Below are 15610 nucleotides of genomic sequence, written 5' to 3'. Positions count from 1 at the left end.
TTCCTGGCAGTGACCTTGGGCTGATCACCCAAACCCTGTGAGCCTCAGCTGCTGCTGCTTGTGTGAGCCAGGACTGTCAGTCTCCTGCTATCCTCAAGGTTAAGGGACGCACTAAGACAGGTGAGCACGTGAGGTGAAGCCTGACACTCACTCAAAGCAGCGCTTGAACGTGAACTCTCACGACCTTCAGAGCACAGACAACGACGCAAAGGGAAGGTCCGGGGCTCTCCTTCCACACCCGCGTGTCCTCCGCTGTCCTGCACCCAGGAGCCTGCAGAGGCAGGGGCTCTGGCCCCACTGTCCTCAGTCTGCTGGGCCTCCTCACCGGGCTCTGGGCGGTGGCGCTCCAGCTCCGCCCACCCCCCCCCCCCCCGGGCCCTGCCAGAGGTCTCCACGGAAACTCACTCAATCGGGACACGTCTGTCTCATCCACCGAGAGGAGTCCTACCTGCGGAGCAAACCTGTAGGGCGCCTGTTCCAGTTTGTCTCTGGTTCCCGAAGGATGCGAGGAAAGTGGCCAGTTCCGGGCCGGCCCCTTGTGGGGACAACAGATTCAGCAAAGGCAGAAGTCGGCGAGTCGCCCAGACCGCAGCTTCCACTTGTGGCAGGACACTCTGCAGTGGCTCAGAACGGGTCACCCAGGGGCGCCTGTGTGTGGCCTGTGGATTATTTGGAGCTAAAGGCAACTGAGACCCTGTGGTCTCAAGTGCAACCCCATGCCAGCTGCCTAGAAGAACTTGAATTAGGGCCTGACCCATAATGAGAACAATCACGGCCCGGGCTGTTGTGGCTCACGTGGTTGGAGCATCGGCTGTCAACCAGAGGTTGTGTGCTCCATCCCGCTCAGGGCGCGCACCCAGGCTGTGAGTTCCGTGCTGGTCGGGCACATACTAGAGGCAACCGATCCGTGTTTCTCTCCCTCTCTGCCTCCTTCCCTTCCCCTCTCTCTAAAATCAGTGAGCCTATCTTTGGGTGAGGATGGAAAATAAAAACGAAATATAAGAACTATCAGAAATATCTTATTTGTCTGATAAGACAAATGTTTTATGTCTGATGTCATACCTTGTTTGACTCATCTCTGTGGCAGAGCAAACTTCAAATCCTTACCTTGTCATCTGTCCTCGTCATCCTGCCGGGACCCCAGCACTCACCCCCCCTCCGCGGCTGTGCCCTGGCAGGTCCTCTGCCTGAGAGTCTCTTCCTCCAGATCCTGCCTTCTTCTCCAACATCACCTTGATCCCATCACCCTCTTCCTAGTTTCTTCACATCTGCAATCATCATGTTTGTAAAACAAACAAACCGTGTATTCATCGCCCCTGTCCTCCCTGAGGGAGGTCCAGGAGGTGGATCGACAGGGCTTGACGACGGATACAGGTTGGGCCAGTGCCAGGCCTGCAGGGGCGTCCAGGAGGCAGTGGGGAGCGGCTGACATGGGGGGACAGTAAGCACCCCCGTGCTGAGCCCTGAGTGGGCAGCAAGGGCTGCTGGCTCTCCACTGCAGGAAGGACCCGCCCGCTCTGGGCGTTAATGAGGAGCAGCGTGTGGGCGGTGGCCCTTCTCCCCTCTTTATGCCTTGGAGGTGGGAAGTCCTGACCTTCCCTGACACGCACCAGCCCGTACCTCCGAATGAGTGCCAGGGATTGAGAAGGAAAAGGACAAAACCGCACACTTGGTAATCCATGAAATACCCTGAGGCACGAATGTGGGGAGTGGAGGAGTCCTGGAAGTGTTGCCATGAGAGTGTATGCAAATGACATGCAGGCATCCTGCACTGCGAGCCCAGTGAGGTTCCCAGCGGGTCTACCTGGGAGAGCCGGTGGCTGCAGTGGCTAACAACCCGCCGCTCCTGCACTCGGCAGGCCTGGAGCGACGCACATTTCAACAGCTATTTTTAACCCACTGACATGGCTCTAGGAAAAGGAATATTTGAGTAGTTCTTAAAATGGATCGTAGGCCATACAACAAGATATTTTGTGTGTGTGGCTTATTCCTGGTGTGCAGGGCAATTTCCGCTGATTTAAGAACCTCCGAATTCTAACTGTGGAGCAGTTTGCACAGTCCCAGGAAAGCAAATGACCTCTTAATGAGAGCTCCAGAAAAGTCAACATCTGGAGGCACAACATTTGGGAAATCTACCTTGGTTGCTATTTGAATGCTCTTTCAATGGGTAAGATTAGTAGTTAGGGGAACGTGAGAGCTAAGAACTCGGAAATGAGTAGACATTTCGGTTTGAAACGTTTTACCTTCACATCTTCAGTGAGGCAGGGTAATGGAGGAGGCCCAGTCATAAGCAGATGGCAGCAAATTCTCCAAGAGCTCTGCCGCACCCCCCCCCCCCCCCTTTGAATAGGACAGAACATTGTGTTTCTGGTCTGGAATTAAAATGAAGGCACTCACGAACCGCAGCCCAACAAAGGCAGCCCTTGTTTTGGGGCTCTTCAATTCAGGGCCAGGAATGGCATGACTTCCTACTTCATAACACAGCCCAGAAGTCGGGGCTCCTGTCCGCCTCCTCCTGTCCAGTGTTCAGCCTTGATCTTCTGGAGAGGACAACAGGCAGCAGCCCCCTAACCCAGTCACCCTCAGGACCTGTCACTGAATGGTTGGGATAGTGGGCTTGCCAAATTGTCTAGCCTTGTGGCAATTTTGGTATTCTGATGGCGGTGGGGAATAAAAAGATTTCGGAGCCATCTTTCAGGCATGCAGCAATGGGGGTCGGTTCATGGCAGGTGAATGACTATAGTGAAATAGAACAAAGTTTGCAGGGATTCGTTTGCACAAAAGGTATGCTGGAGGATGAAGGGAAAGAAAAAATGAAATTCAATAGCAAGAAATGAGGAAAGCCTACTTTCTCTCCCATTACTGCATCTCTCTCTCCTGTAACAATTCAATAGATGTTTCTGGTAAGAGTTTTTCATTTAAAGAGGCACTTTTGCTGCATTCCCAATTACTTTCTTTCCAGCCATCCTTAATGGTTCATTATAACAGTGACAATACTTCTGCCTACATAAGGCTTTACTATCTACAAATTGCCTTGAATGAGTGGCCTGGTTCGATCACCGGGTAGGCAGCAAGGGCAGGTACCACAGCCCCCACACTTCACCTGAACCCCACCTTCTGACAGGTTGGGGTGACCTCCCAATGCCTTCTAGGAGGCTTCACCTGGGGTCATGCAACCAAATCGGACTGTTCCCTGGCCCGACTCTTGGATGCTGTCCTGCCAGATCCGAGGCACAGCGCGGATTTTTATGTGTGTGTCTTTCACCGCGGGGAGTGGGGAACTAGGCAGACGCTGAGGATACTCACCTCCTGTCTTCCAGGTCGGTGCTGTGACCAGCTGCCCCTCTTCACAGGCCCACATGGCAACTTCCCAGGGAGCACAGTGCCCATGACCAGCGGTCACCCATTACACCACCTGACAAAGCAGACCTCCATGGGTGCAATACGGTACGGCTTAATCAGAATCCTCTGCCTCTGCCCTGGCCAGTGTGGCTCGGTTGGTTGGAGAGTCTTCCCACAGCCGAAAGGTTCCGGGTTCAACCCCTGATCACGGCACATACCAGACCAGGGGCACATGTGAGGCAACCACTCAATCCATGATCCAGGATCATACAAGGCAACCAGTCACTGTTTCTCTTGCACGTGGATGTTTCTCTCCCTTTCCCGCTTTCTAAAAACAACAAACAATGAAAAAATGTCCTTCGGATGAGGATTAAAAAATTCTCTATCTCCTTAATAGTGCTGGGACTGCTTTCTCACATCATGAGTAGCATAAACTTTATTTTTTCTGGAAACCTGGAGGAAGGATGAAGAAGGAATCAGCAGGGAGGCCACTTGCACCCAGGGTCTAGCCTCACCAGCAGGGGGTGCTGCGACAAAAGCAATCGAGAGAAACCAGGTGGGAGAGGTTGGGAGTCCACAAAGGCAGTAATCCGAGGGCACACAGGTGGACGCTCTCACACCAAACCACTTCTACGGTCCTGAAAGGGGAGCCGAGGGTACTGGCAAGGACGCAAGCCTTCTCGGGGCTTCTCAAATCTGCTCCATCTCCCGCCCTCTCTCCTGCTCTTCCCCAGTTACCTGCTCTGCCCAGCAGGGGGAGATGCCCTTCTGGCTCATATTCACTCTGCAGATACCTTGGATTTGGGACCTTGAAATAGTATGCATGTTATAGCTTACGTATATTATCAGATGCTACCGTGATGAGAAGCAAAAGGACATGCTTCCTCGGAAAACAACGGCGAGGCTTCCACGCAAGAGCAAGGCGTGCTCCTCTGTCCACGTGCCTGTTTGCCCCACACTCCCGAAGAGAAACGCCCTGCCCTTCGTTCGTTCCCCAGCACCTTCTACGTGTAGGGTGTGCTCAGTGTGACATCAGGACACAGCGAACAGGAAAGCCGGCACTGGCGGAACTGGCGGGCCTCGGCCAGCACCAGCCCCAGCTGCCCCGGTCCGCACATCAGCCACAGACGTGGCTCGTGAGGGGCTCTCCCCGGGGCACCTGGCCACCCCCACCCATCGTGGGCTCCTCGAGTGACTGCTGCCTCCTCAGGTGACCACCACGAGGGTGTCCAGTGCTGGCCCCCGCGGAAGGGAGCTGCAGCAGAGAGATCCACACGGCCGGCTGGCCTGGGGATGCCCCACCCAGGGCGGTGGCTGAGCCGGGCCCACAGGGGGTTTAGGAACTGCGGGAACCAGCCAGGCCTCCGCTGGCGTGGGCCCCAGTGCCTCCCGCCTCTGCCTGCTGGGATCCGCCTACCGCAGAGCAGACTGCGGAGGGCAGGGGCTGGCGAGGGGCTGGGCACAGGTGTCCTCAGGGGGCTGGGGGCTGGTTTTGCTTCCAGTCTGGAACAGTCTAGGCCACTGGTCACTGATCCCTCCCTGGGCTGAGAGGAGCTCCTTTGTGGCCTTCGTGGTGTCCAAGAAGCACGGTGCGCGAGTGGCCCGACGTGGGACCAAGCACAGACAACACCAAGACGAGGCCAGCCCACTCACCTGGCCACTCAGCAAAGGGACAGACAGGCCACCACCCCCGAGCCTGCGAGTTGAGGAATGCTGATCGTCCTGGCACTGAACCATCACCACTCGGGGGCAGACCTGAAGGAGGACGGGAGCAGGTCCACCTGGGAAGCCGGTCCATGTGAGTCAGAGAAGACGGACCGAGTCTTCAACACGTGGCTCACGGGGGCGGGGCTGCCGTCGGTCAGCGAGGCCGTCAGGGGCGTGCTGGACGTCCCAGTGGGCGGCACCGTGCGAGCATCACTTGTCCTAGTGGTGGGGACTGAGCTGACTAGCTTCTGATGTTCACTGTTCAGACGAAGGTGATTAACCTGATCTTGTGCTTTGGGGGCCCCTGGGAGAGGTGGAGATGGGCATGGCTCTGTGGGAGACAGCTTCCAGAGGCCCTGTTTTTTGCAACCTCTGTCTCATCCCCTTTTAACACCTGGGCTACATAATAACGAGACATGGGAAGGCCACAAGATCAACTACTTCTGTTAATCTCAAGGTCAACGTCACTACCTCATTCAGTGTAGGTTAACCTGTTGGGTGTTTTTCCCTTCCCAAAAATATCAGTCAGAAAGCATCTGGTAACATCAACAGTCCACCTGGTCACTCCAAGCCCAACCCCAGCTGTGGCGACCGACTGCAAGGCACATCTGGCTGCTGAGACAAAAGCAGATGGGTGCAGTACTTGTAAATTTTGTATTTATTATAACAAAAATTATGACATGTTCATCTGTGCATTCTGCTGTAGTAGAACTCTTGGTATGTGAATGGCCTACCTGAACGCTACACAACCATGCTGACCGGGGCGGCGGCAGTAAGGAACAGGGTTAGAAAGTGTCTGTGAAAGTCAGGGGGCTGGGGGCTGGGGGCCGGGAGAGGAGGGAAAGAGGTACAGGGGCCCCTCGGGTGCAACTGTGTCTGCAGTGGCCCACAAGGCACCACCTTTGAACAGAAACGCTCTTCGCCGTTCGGCCTCATATTTAATGATGAACTGGGGGGCTGGGTGGGGGCTCCTGGGTGGGGGGCAGTCAGTTGTTTAGACCGTGTCCTTACGCCCAAACTACGAAACACCGGAAGCAACACTATACAACACTGAGCTATTTACAATAGAAATTTCTCAATCAACTGTTCTCTCAGAGAAAATTAGTGAATCCAGTGACGTAAGTCACCTGACAGAGTAAGCAACTCCTAGGAGTTAGTCTCCATATTCTACAAATGTCTATCATTTTCAAGACAAAAAAAAAAGCTTTCCCCCCCGAATTACAATATTATTAAATCATTTAGCAATGGCAACCTGCCCTGCCTTCCGAACAAAACAATAAAAAGCCATTTTAAAAAATATTACATTATCATTAACTGTTTCTCTGTAATATATTAAACCTTTTGTTCTTTGTCTTTACACATCTGAGACGTTAGGAAAAGAAGTTAACAAATTTAAATCATATCGGTAAAGCATCACTAGAAGAAAAGTGGTAATTATTTTAAAAATCACCAGCAGGGAGAACCTACAGACTGGCCGCAAAGACAGGCGGGGGGTCGGGGGAGGGCGCGGTCGGACCCTGCTTAACGCCAGCCCGGAGCCTCGTGCCGCTCAGCCTCCCAGGTCGTGTAGTCCAGGGGGCCGCGGTCATAGCGGTGTGTCGCAGTAGTCCGGCAGCGGGTCCCCCGGGCACGGCCGCGGCGGCTGCTGCTGCTGGTGGTGTTTCATGATCTCCTTGACCTCCTCCTCCAGCTCAGGCGGGATGATAAACTGATCCTCGGGGTCCGGCTGGGCGGGGGCGGCGAAGTAGCCTCCAGGCCTCCGGAGAGGTGCGTCCGCGGCTACCTCGATCACGTTGTGGCTCCTCTCCTGGGGCGCCACCGAGCCGTTGGCCCTCCGGCGCCCGATGGTCCCCACGGCAGCGAAGTCCACCTTCCTGGGCAGCCCGGGCTCGTCCTCGTTGGCGCTGATGACGATGCCCTCGTCGCTGGCCTCGGCCTGCACGAGCAGCGCGGGCTGCGGCTTGTCCCTGTCCTTGGCGCGGCCGCAGTGGATGTCCACCTCCACCTCCACCCGGCTGCCATTGCTGAAGACGCCCTCAATCGGCTCTTCGTCGTCACTGTCCAGGCCGTTGTCCGAGAAGGCGCTGGAAAACGTGGCGCTGGACAGCTGGCGCTGGAAGGAGCTGGGCAGGCAGGCAGGGTGCAGCAGGCAGCGCTGCTCGCTGGGGAAGGCGGGGCCGCTCTCGCTCAGGGGCCCAGGCGGGGGCTCGTCGGAGGCCGTGGAACCCACCTCGCTGCTCATCTCAGAGGTGGACAGCTCGCTGCTGATCTCCGAGGCCATGCCGCTGCTGGAGGACGGCCCGCCCAGCCCGTCCGCCGGCCGGTCCTTGATCACCATGCTGACCGAGGGCGGGAAGATGCCCGGGCTGGGTGGCGGCAGCGCCCCGCCAGCGCCCAGCTCACAGCAGCAGAAGCTGTCCTCGGTGACGCTGAGCTGCACCACCACGGCGCTGAGGCTGTCGCGGCAGCCGTAGCTCTGCGCCAGGGTGCACAGCTTCTTAGCGGCGGCCAGGGCGTCGGGCACGTTGCGCACGGCTGCCACAGCCTCCTCCATGGACAGGCTGTCCCACAAGCCCTTGCTGCCCAGGATGAAGAACTCGTCCTGCGGGGTCAGGGGCACGGACTGCACGTGGGGGCGGGGCACCACGCTCGGGTGGAGGAACGTGTAGCCCAGGATGCGGGTGGACTCAGTCACTCCGTTCACCTTGCCGTCCTGGAAGAACAGGGTGTGCGAGCAGAGGTTAGCACAGAGCACAGGCAGCAACCTCCCTCGGGCCTCCTGCCGGGACCCCAGGGAGGAAGCTGGGCCACAGAGGGAAGGACTGCGCAGGCTGTGGTGAATGGCGAGTGTCCACCTGTCAGGAGAAACCTGGGCAGGTCAGACGCAGGAGGGAGGAGGGTTGCGTTCACACTGGCTTCTAAGCAAACCACCATCTGGCCTGACGGAGCAGCGCGGGTGCTGACTTTTCCTGCAGCCCACAGGGGAGGACGGGCCTGAAGTTAGCCCATCCCAGGCAGACACGTGGGGCAGGTCCGGTGCCAAATAATGCCCCAAACCTTGCGCTTCTCTCCAACAGCCCATCAGCCACAAGGCCCAGAGGCAACACCGTTTTAAACTTAGGAAGGTAAAAAAAAACTGGCGGGGACCCTGTTCCCATCACTCCTGAGAACTTGCTCTGCTGGTGGTAAGGAGAGAAGACAAAGTCCCTCGGCTTTAGTCCAGTTGGGTTCACGCCATTTAAATCACGAGCCAAAGTTTCAGACCATTGGCTGGTAAAAGACCTTTACTCTGAAGCCGGATGGGGGAGGGGTGGCCCTCTGTACCCACTTGGTTCTCTGTTCAAGTCTGAGGGTTTCGGTCCATCACGGGCCTCTCCATGCCCCTATTTTTAACGACGGTCCCAGGGAACCTCCATCATGACAAATGCCACTTTCAGTGTGTGTCTAGAACGAGGTCACAGAGGTGGCCTCGCCGTCTCCCTTAGAAGCTGGTGTATCTTCCAGAAACCGGCCGTTTCTGATTCGACCCGCCTTTCTCACTGGAGATTTGCAAGGCGCCTGCTGGGTATTCTCGGGCTGCCTTGTGCAACTCCACGGACACGCCTGCCTCGACACACGCACAAGCAGGCAGAGTTCTTAGAAGCAAAACTGAAACGAGTCTTCAACCGGTTTTCAGCTCTCTTGATTCTACTCATGTAATCTGTTGCTCCCTGAAGTGTGGAATTTGCCAGAAATTACCCTGGCTGTTCTCACCCCAGCAGAACCAACAGTCGTGCGTCTGTGTTGTATGTGTCTGTGTGCGCACGTGGGCACTTTGGGGGCACACCTTGAAGCAGAGAAGCCACAAAACCAAAGGGGACTGCATGTGCTGCGGTGCAGACAAAAGGGGGGGGAGGGCAGAGGAGACAGAATGGCTCTGCACTTGCGTACGGACACCATTAACCGTAGTGTCATGTCAAGTGAAGTGTCTAATTCAACACATCCTGTGCCATCTCACACCGCTCTGCTCCCCGAGACGGTGTCTACTGTCTGAGTCTGCTCGGCTTCCAGAACAGGCAGGTGGGGGACTGACACCCGCAAACTCACTCCCAGACTCACAGCGGATCCCACGTCCCTGTCTTCCTCACAGTCCCTGTCAAAGCCCATCTGGACTCAACACACTTCTCTACAAACCGCACACTGTCGCACTGTCCTCCCGGGCGACACGCACAAGGCCTGTGGGTTTTATTGACAGTGCAAGGCTGGACACCTCCCGTGAGTCTGTGGGGGTCACTTCTGTCCCCCATCATTGTTGAGCGCCCAGCAGGTGGCAGTACTGTGTGAGGATCTGGCACCTGGAGCAGGGCCGCTGGGACCCACAGGCGCTGCTGCATCGTCAGGACCCGCATCGGCACGGCTGGCCTCGCCCGGCCTTCCTCACCGGGGCACCCAGGGCACCGCCGCCGCACTGGCCCGGAGCCTTGCTGCTGTGGGGCGTCCTCTGCACTGCAGGCTCATGCCCACAGCACTCTCTGCCCCAGGTGTGACAACAGATGTCGTCTCCAGGTGCTGTGAAATGTCCTCTGGGACAAAACTGCCCCTGGCTGAAAACTGTTCACTGCCTTATTCAAATGGACCAGGGTGTATGACCCCCCAAAACAGCCAGTCCATTTCTGCTGATACAGAGGCCTTGTTAGACAGGGCAGATTTATTACTATGCCCACTTCACGGATGAGGAAACTGAGGCTTCAAGGTTTAAAGTTCACAGCCCACCGGGACAGGGATGCCAGCAGTGTGATGATCTCAGGGGCAGAGCCCTCAACCAGCAGCCAAACCAGCGCGTCTGTGAGGCCCAGATGGGTCAGCACCACGGGGCGCCGGGCACAACCCGACAGAGAGAGACCACTCACAACTGTTCAGTGTTCTGTGCACTGAACGTCCTCACACCTGTCATTCAAAGATTGGCTTTGTGACACTAGGGATTTGGAATTCCAATTTTAAACCACCTTTAAAGAAAGTCTTTGGAGGGAAACGGTCCCTGGCTGGCTTCTCTGCCACACGACCCTGGCCCTTCGTCCCCACCCCCCCGAGGAGAATGGCGCTCACTCTCTCTCCCCTCACCTCAGTGATAATGGCCTTGTGCTGTTTAATTCTCTTCAGTTCTTCCTCGCAGCTCATGATGTACGATTTGGACAGAGGCAGCGGCTTCCCGTTGCGACAGAGAACCGTCTGGCACTTGCCCACATTAGCAGAGGTCAAGGTGAAGGACCCTCCTGGGTCCACAGGGTCATGTCTGATGTGACAAAGGACAGCAGCGCCTCCAAGTTTCTGCCCAGCAGTTCCCAGTTTCCTGGAATCCAAAGAGAGGGTGTGAAAACCCATGCAGCCTGACACACATCTGTTTTACTGAAGGAACAGAAAACTGTTCACTAGATGGGGGGGGGGGACAGAACCCAGGGTTTAGGTGAGCCTCTTCACCACCGTAGGCCCCGCTCATGCACCCCTCACTAAGAGGGGTTTGCCCCCCACCAGGGCAAAGCAGGTGGAGCTGAAGTGCAATGAGAGAGCCGCTGCCCTGCTGTGCCCAGCCCGCCACTCCCAGAGCAGCGAGCTCCAGAGGACAAACGAGCAGGGAGGGCTCCCCCACCCTCTCTGAACCCCTGCTCCCCGGAGAGGTGCACTGACAGGACCGCTTCCACAGGAGCAGGTGAGAGACATCACACCTGCTGACACACAGGCCTCGGGGTCACCTGGCCACCCTCCCCTGTAACACGGAGGTCTGCTGGGGACAGTGCCGCCGTACTGGACCATCTGTGTTCCTGTTCTAGATGGTGAGGACCTGCTGGACCAGTGATGCCAGTTCTAGAACCTTCCCAGAAAGGGCGTTCTGGTATTCAAGCTCCGGAACACTGTCGTCCGTGACCGTCGGTCCACTGCCGACTGATTACAGAGCACCTGCAGGCCCGACCATCTAGGGGAGCCCCACGGACTGCGGAGCCGGCCAGGCCCTGCCGATCCCGAGTGCACAGGAGCACACGGTTAGGAGAGACAGACGCCTGTTTACAAGGGCAGACCCTCAGCTTCTGTCAGCTCCCGTCCCATCTAAGTCAGGTGACAACACCAGCAACGGAAGCCAGGGCTGCCTGGCACGTGCATTAGCCTGTTGCACCAAGACCATCCAAGTCCCCAACAAAAGACACCACATGGCCACGTCCTATTAACAAGCAGTGAAACCGAGGCCTGTGAATGACCCTGGACACGGGCCAGCAGTTTGGGTCTCAGACCCCAACTCCTGGACACCCACAGCCGGGTTTGGCTCGAGGCACCGCTCAGTGATTGCCCTGGGCAAGGCCAGAAATGGGGCGCTGTCCTGTGGCCAGCACAGCAAATAATCAGAGTGCAAGGTTCTTATGTTTTTAATTCTTAGCCAGTGCTAGAGGGTCTATAACAAGCAGACTTCTTGGAGGTGTGTGAAGGGGTGTGTGTGTGGGGTGGTGAACGTGTGTGTGGGTGTTACCCGTTTGTCTTTTTGCAGGACCAGGTATGGATGAAAACAGAGAAGTAGGCAGGTGTCCCCGGTGGTCCGCATCCTCTGGGGGTCTTTCTGCCTACGGTCCCGTTCTGGCTGCGCCCCTACCAGCTCTCAGCACAACGTGCCTCGTCTCTCTGACCTCCTCTCTCTCATCTGGCCGAGCCTCCCGTCAGTCAAACACCATCAGTAACAGAGCCACACCCACTGGGTAGGGTTTAAGGCATTACGGAATCTGGAATAATGACCAGGACATCTAAAGAGCCATCGAACACTAGCAGCGAGCAGCAGGCCCACTGAGAAGCCGAGAGACAGCGCTGAGTCTGGCAGCGAAGGCCCGCCCTGGGCCTGCCTCCGCTGAGCTCTTCGCAAGGACCTAGCTCTTCATGACTTGGGGGAACTTGAAAGGCTTCTCCGAACCAGCAGTCCTTGGCTGAGACCCCTCTCCCCCCTCACAGAGATACTTCCTCTGGCAGATGACCCCGGAAGAGAAAGAGAAGAGAGAAGAGACAGCGTGGTTCCCGTGACCTTCAGAGCACTCTCCCTTCCTGGCCCCACACGGGCAGGTGTCTGCAGGGCAGCGTTACTGGGCAGGCCCCGTGTCTAGAGCCTGCAGAGCCAGGCAAGCCACCAAGTGGGGGTGGTCCTTTGAAGGAGGGGACGCTCAGCACACTCAGCACTAAGAGGTACATACATTCCAAAATTTCTGGAGTAGCCCTAAGCGCTAGGCAGTGGCCTAGGACCCTGCCGGTAACACTGACCTGAACATTTTACAAAGGGGGAAACAGCACCTGAAGAATGGCCAAGGTTCCGGCTTGAAATCGGACTGTGGCAGGTTTACCAAGGACTACCCCGTCTCCGACCGGTGACTGTTTTGTAAAGGTGAACCACCCGAGACAGGACGGTCTGTTTCAAAGAAAGTCCGCACACTGAAAGGCCGGAGGAGCCTCTGGTGAACGGGGAAGGGGGCATGGGCGGTGCCCAGCCGCGAAAACCGGGGCTCCTGGCGGGCCCGTGGCATCCAGTTTTAAAGAAACGGAATTCCTGTCACGGACCCCTGCAAAGCTGTCAGAGCATCAGTATGGCTCAGACAGGACACAGTCCACCCGTGACGCTCGGGGACAGCCAATCGCCTGCACGCATCTGCACCACCCGCAGCCAACCACGGCGCTCCGAGATTGCCGGACGCCTGGTTTTCGAGCCACAGGGCCAGCACTCAGAGGAGAACGCGGACACACAGAGAGGAGGTTCCGAACCGCACCTCTGCATGACGATGAAGGTGTTGACCATGTACTCCTCTTCGTTCTTCGTTTTCTGCAGCTCTTCCGCCAAGATGTCGCTCATGGTGCACTGGAGAAGGTAGGGCACCTCCACGTTCCGGTCTCCATCGAACACGCCGTACAGGGCCTCCCGGCTGTCGCAGAAGTTATTCACCGACAGAGCCGCCACGCACAGCCTGCAAAGCAAGAGTGCGGTTGGGCCAGGCCTGCTCCTCCCTCTCTGGGCCCCACCCGCCGGTTTCCTTTCGGATTTGTGCGCCCCCTGCTTGGGTCTTTTTTCCGGACCCCGGACAGAGTAAAATTGGGTCCGCTAACCCCAACTGATTTCTGTCAACTCCCGCCTGTAAACCAGGATGACCGACACGTGTGTATGTGTCACGTGGCTTCCTGGCCCCTTTTCTTTAGATGACATTGTTTTCAAGGGTGGCAGAAAGAGAACGAGGGCCATGGGAAACAACACAATCACAAATCCGTACGCCCATCTTCACAAAAGTGATTCAGGAGAACTTCCACATCAGACAAAGATGGGGTAGCAACTAAAGCACTGGAAAAGACGCAAACACAGGAAAAGCAAATAAACACGTCCGAAAGGCCTCGCCGTGAACACCGCACATTGGTGTGTAACTCGGAAGCCTGACAACCACCCTGTGGACACAGGCGGTATTTTCAGTGCCATTTCACAGATGAGGAAATTAAACCAAAGGGGGGTTGAGTAACTGCCCAAGGTCATTCAGCAGCCGCGCACGGAGCCCCGACGTAAAGCCGGGCAGTCTGACCCGCTGGCTCCGTCACGCCCCTGCCTCCGACCACTAAGGAAAGCCAGCCGGCCCAAGCTACATGGCAATAGTGGCAAAGTACAATTCACACTATAATATCAGGTCATCTTATAATTCTACTTCCCTTCTATAGGCTCCCTGTGCTCGTCAAAATGGGGGAGGGGAGTGTAAAAAAAGATGTGTTTTTTAAAAGCCCAGTAGTGATTTTTCTCTTCCACTGAAGCTTCCTGCTTGTTTTTCAGTCTGAGTAAGAGCCTAACTCATCCAGCTGAAGCTGCCCGCTTGGGTTTCCCCAAAGGATCTGCAGTGACTGACAGGGAGGCCACACGGCTCCCCGAGGGGCAGGAGGAGGGACAGAAGGGGGCACAGCCATCTCCCAAGACTTGGAGGCAGGGACGACCGCAGTTCTGGCCTCCCCTCGAGATGGCAAGCAGCAAGCTCCTTGTTTACAAAACACTCTCTACAACTCACAGAGAAAAACCTTGAGAAGCTTCTGCTGGTGAAGTCAAAGGTAAAAAAGCGAAGTAAAATGAGGGCCTGGTGGCATGGGACTTCGGGGTGCTGGTAACATGCTAGTTTTGTGATTGAGGGTGATTTGCAGGTGGGATTGCTTTAGGATTCATAGAGCTGTGCGCTTATCATTTACTCACTTTCCTGTACTTAATGCTATACTTCAGTCTAACAAAATTTTTCAGAAAGTAATTGTGGAATTGTGGAAGGAGGAATTAAGCAAAAAGATTAATTGGTCATTGCTGCATTCATATATATATATAAGATATATATAATATATATAAGATATATATAATATATATATTATATATATATATATATGTAAATAACATTTTAATACCCAGAGATGTTTAAAAACCAATCTTGAATTTTACATTGGTGTTCGTGAATTCAAAAGCAACTTTACATACTAGTGTTGGCAAGCAAGATATCAAGGCCTTTCAATCTAAAAAGACCTCTAAGAAGGAACCTGGAGTGCTCCAAGGAATGCACTTCTTCCCCTCTCCCCCAACTACCATGACACATGTCGCCAAGTGCATAGAAACCACGTGACACCCAGGGCCCAAGTAGCACGGAGGGCAGACGGGGCACGGCGTCGGAACAGGGACCACCTCCGCTCTGGTCCGCACAATGCACCACACTCTCAGAGAGGGAAGGGTCAGGGTGCCGGTCCAGAACTCGAGCCGATTCTGTCTTTCATCCCAAAGAAAGCAGACAGCACCGCACCTGCGCGCCCACCTCTCATTTTCCATGGAGGGTATTCAGCTGGTCCATGGTTCTCAAACCTGCATGTGCGTCAGAATCACCTGGTGGGGCCTGCAAACCATTCTGATTCAACGGCCCTCGCTCGGTTGGAGAACTGCGGTGAATTCGCCATCTGACTGATTCTCCTGTGGGCCCAGGGCCGAGTCTCATGTCCACTGTCACTGGATCGTCCACTTTCTGTTCTCCCTCCTCTCAGTATGTTGTGTCCTGGCACCATTGCTAATTAAATTATGACTATTAGAATTTACAGGGTTCCCTACTTTTCTAGTACTAATTATTAGCATCTCTTGATAAAATGCAAGCAAGCCTGAATAGCTTGATTACCGTTCTCAAGAAAATCAACATTTGCATCTCAGATGGGAAAGAGAAAGAAATTCAGAAGGCGGCAGGACGAGCAGCTGACAGGACAGAACACAGCCATCACACGCCTGCCAAGTTCTTGTCAATCGTAGAAACAGCTCCCTAGAAGCACGGCTGGTCAGTACGTAAGGGATCTCAAATATGGAGAATCGAGGATCCCGTTTTGCTGGGGAAGCAGGCTTCAGCGAAAGAGAAAGGGGCTTTTCAAAAGAGCAGGGATGCATTTCAATACTGATGCCTCCTCCAAACATTGGAGTCTCACACAGATATAGTATGTCAGTTACACTGTATCCTAGCAACATCTCTCACAAAGGGAGAGTATGTGATGCCAAGCAGTGCTGCGGTTCACGTGCAAATGCACC

The 15610-nt window shown here is 55.4% G+C and overlaps 1 protein-coding gene across 1 annotated transcript in view; it reads right to left on the bottom strand.

The window, feature by feature from the left end:
* Nucleotides 1-5689: 5689 nt before the first annotated feature.
* The window catches only part of PHLPP1 (PH domain and leucine rich repeat protein phosphatase 1), a 173916-nt gene continuing 163995 nt past the window's right edge, over nucleotides 5690-15610 (bottom strand). The window contains exons 15-17 of the mRNA XM_053664180.1: nucleotides 12819-13013; nucleotides 10150-10378; nucleotides 5690-7762 (exon numbers count right to left, since the gene is read on the bottom strand). Of these exons, the coding sequence (XP_053520155.1) occupies nucleotides 6635-7762; nucleotides 10150-10378; nucleotides 12819-13013 (1552 nt within the window). The 3' untranslated portion in view covers nucleotides 5690-6634. The remainder of the gene's footprint in view (nucleotides 7763-10149; nucleotides 10379-12818; nucleotides 13014-15610) is intronic.

This window comes from Artibeus jamaicensis, unplaced genomic scaffold (genome assembly GCF_021234435.1).
Source record: "Artibeus jamaicensis isolate MK-2021 breed Jamaican fruit bat unplaced genomic scaffold, CSHL_Jam_final contig_354, whole genome shotgun sequence".
In the NCBI taxonomy this organism is placed as follows: domain Eukaryota; kingdom Metazoa; phylum Chordata; class Mammalia; order Chiroptera; family Phyllostomidae; genus Artibeus; species Artibeus jamaicensis.
Note: the sequence above shows the minus strand (reverse complement) of the source record. Positions and strands in the feature narration are given on the sequence as shown.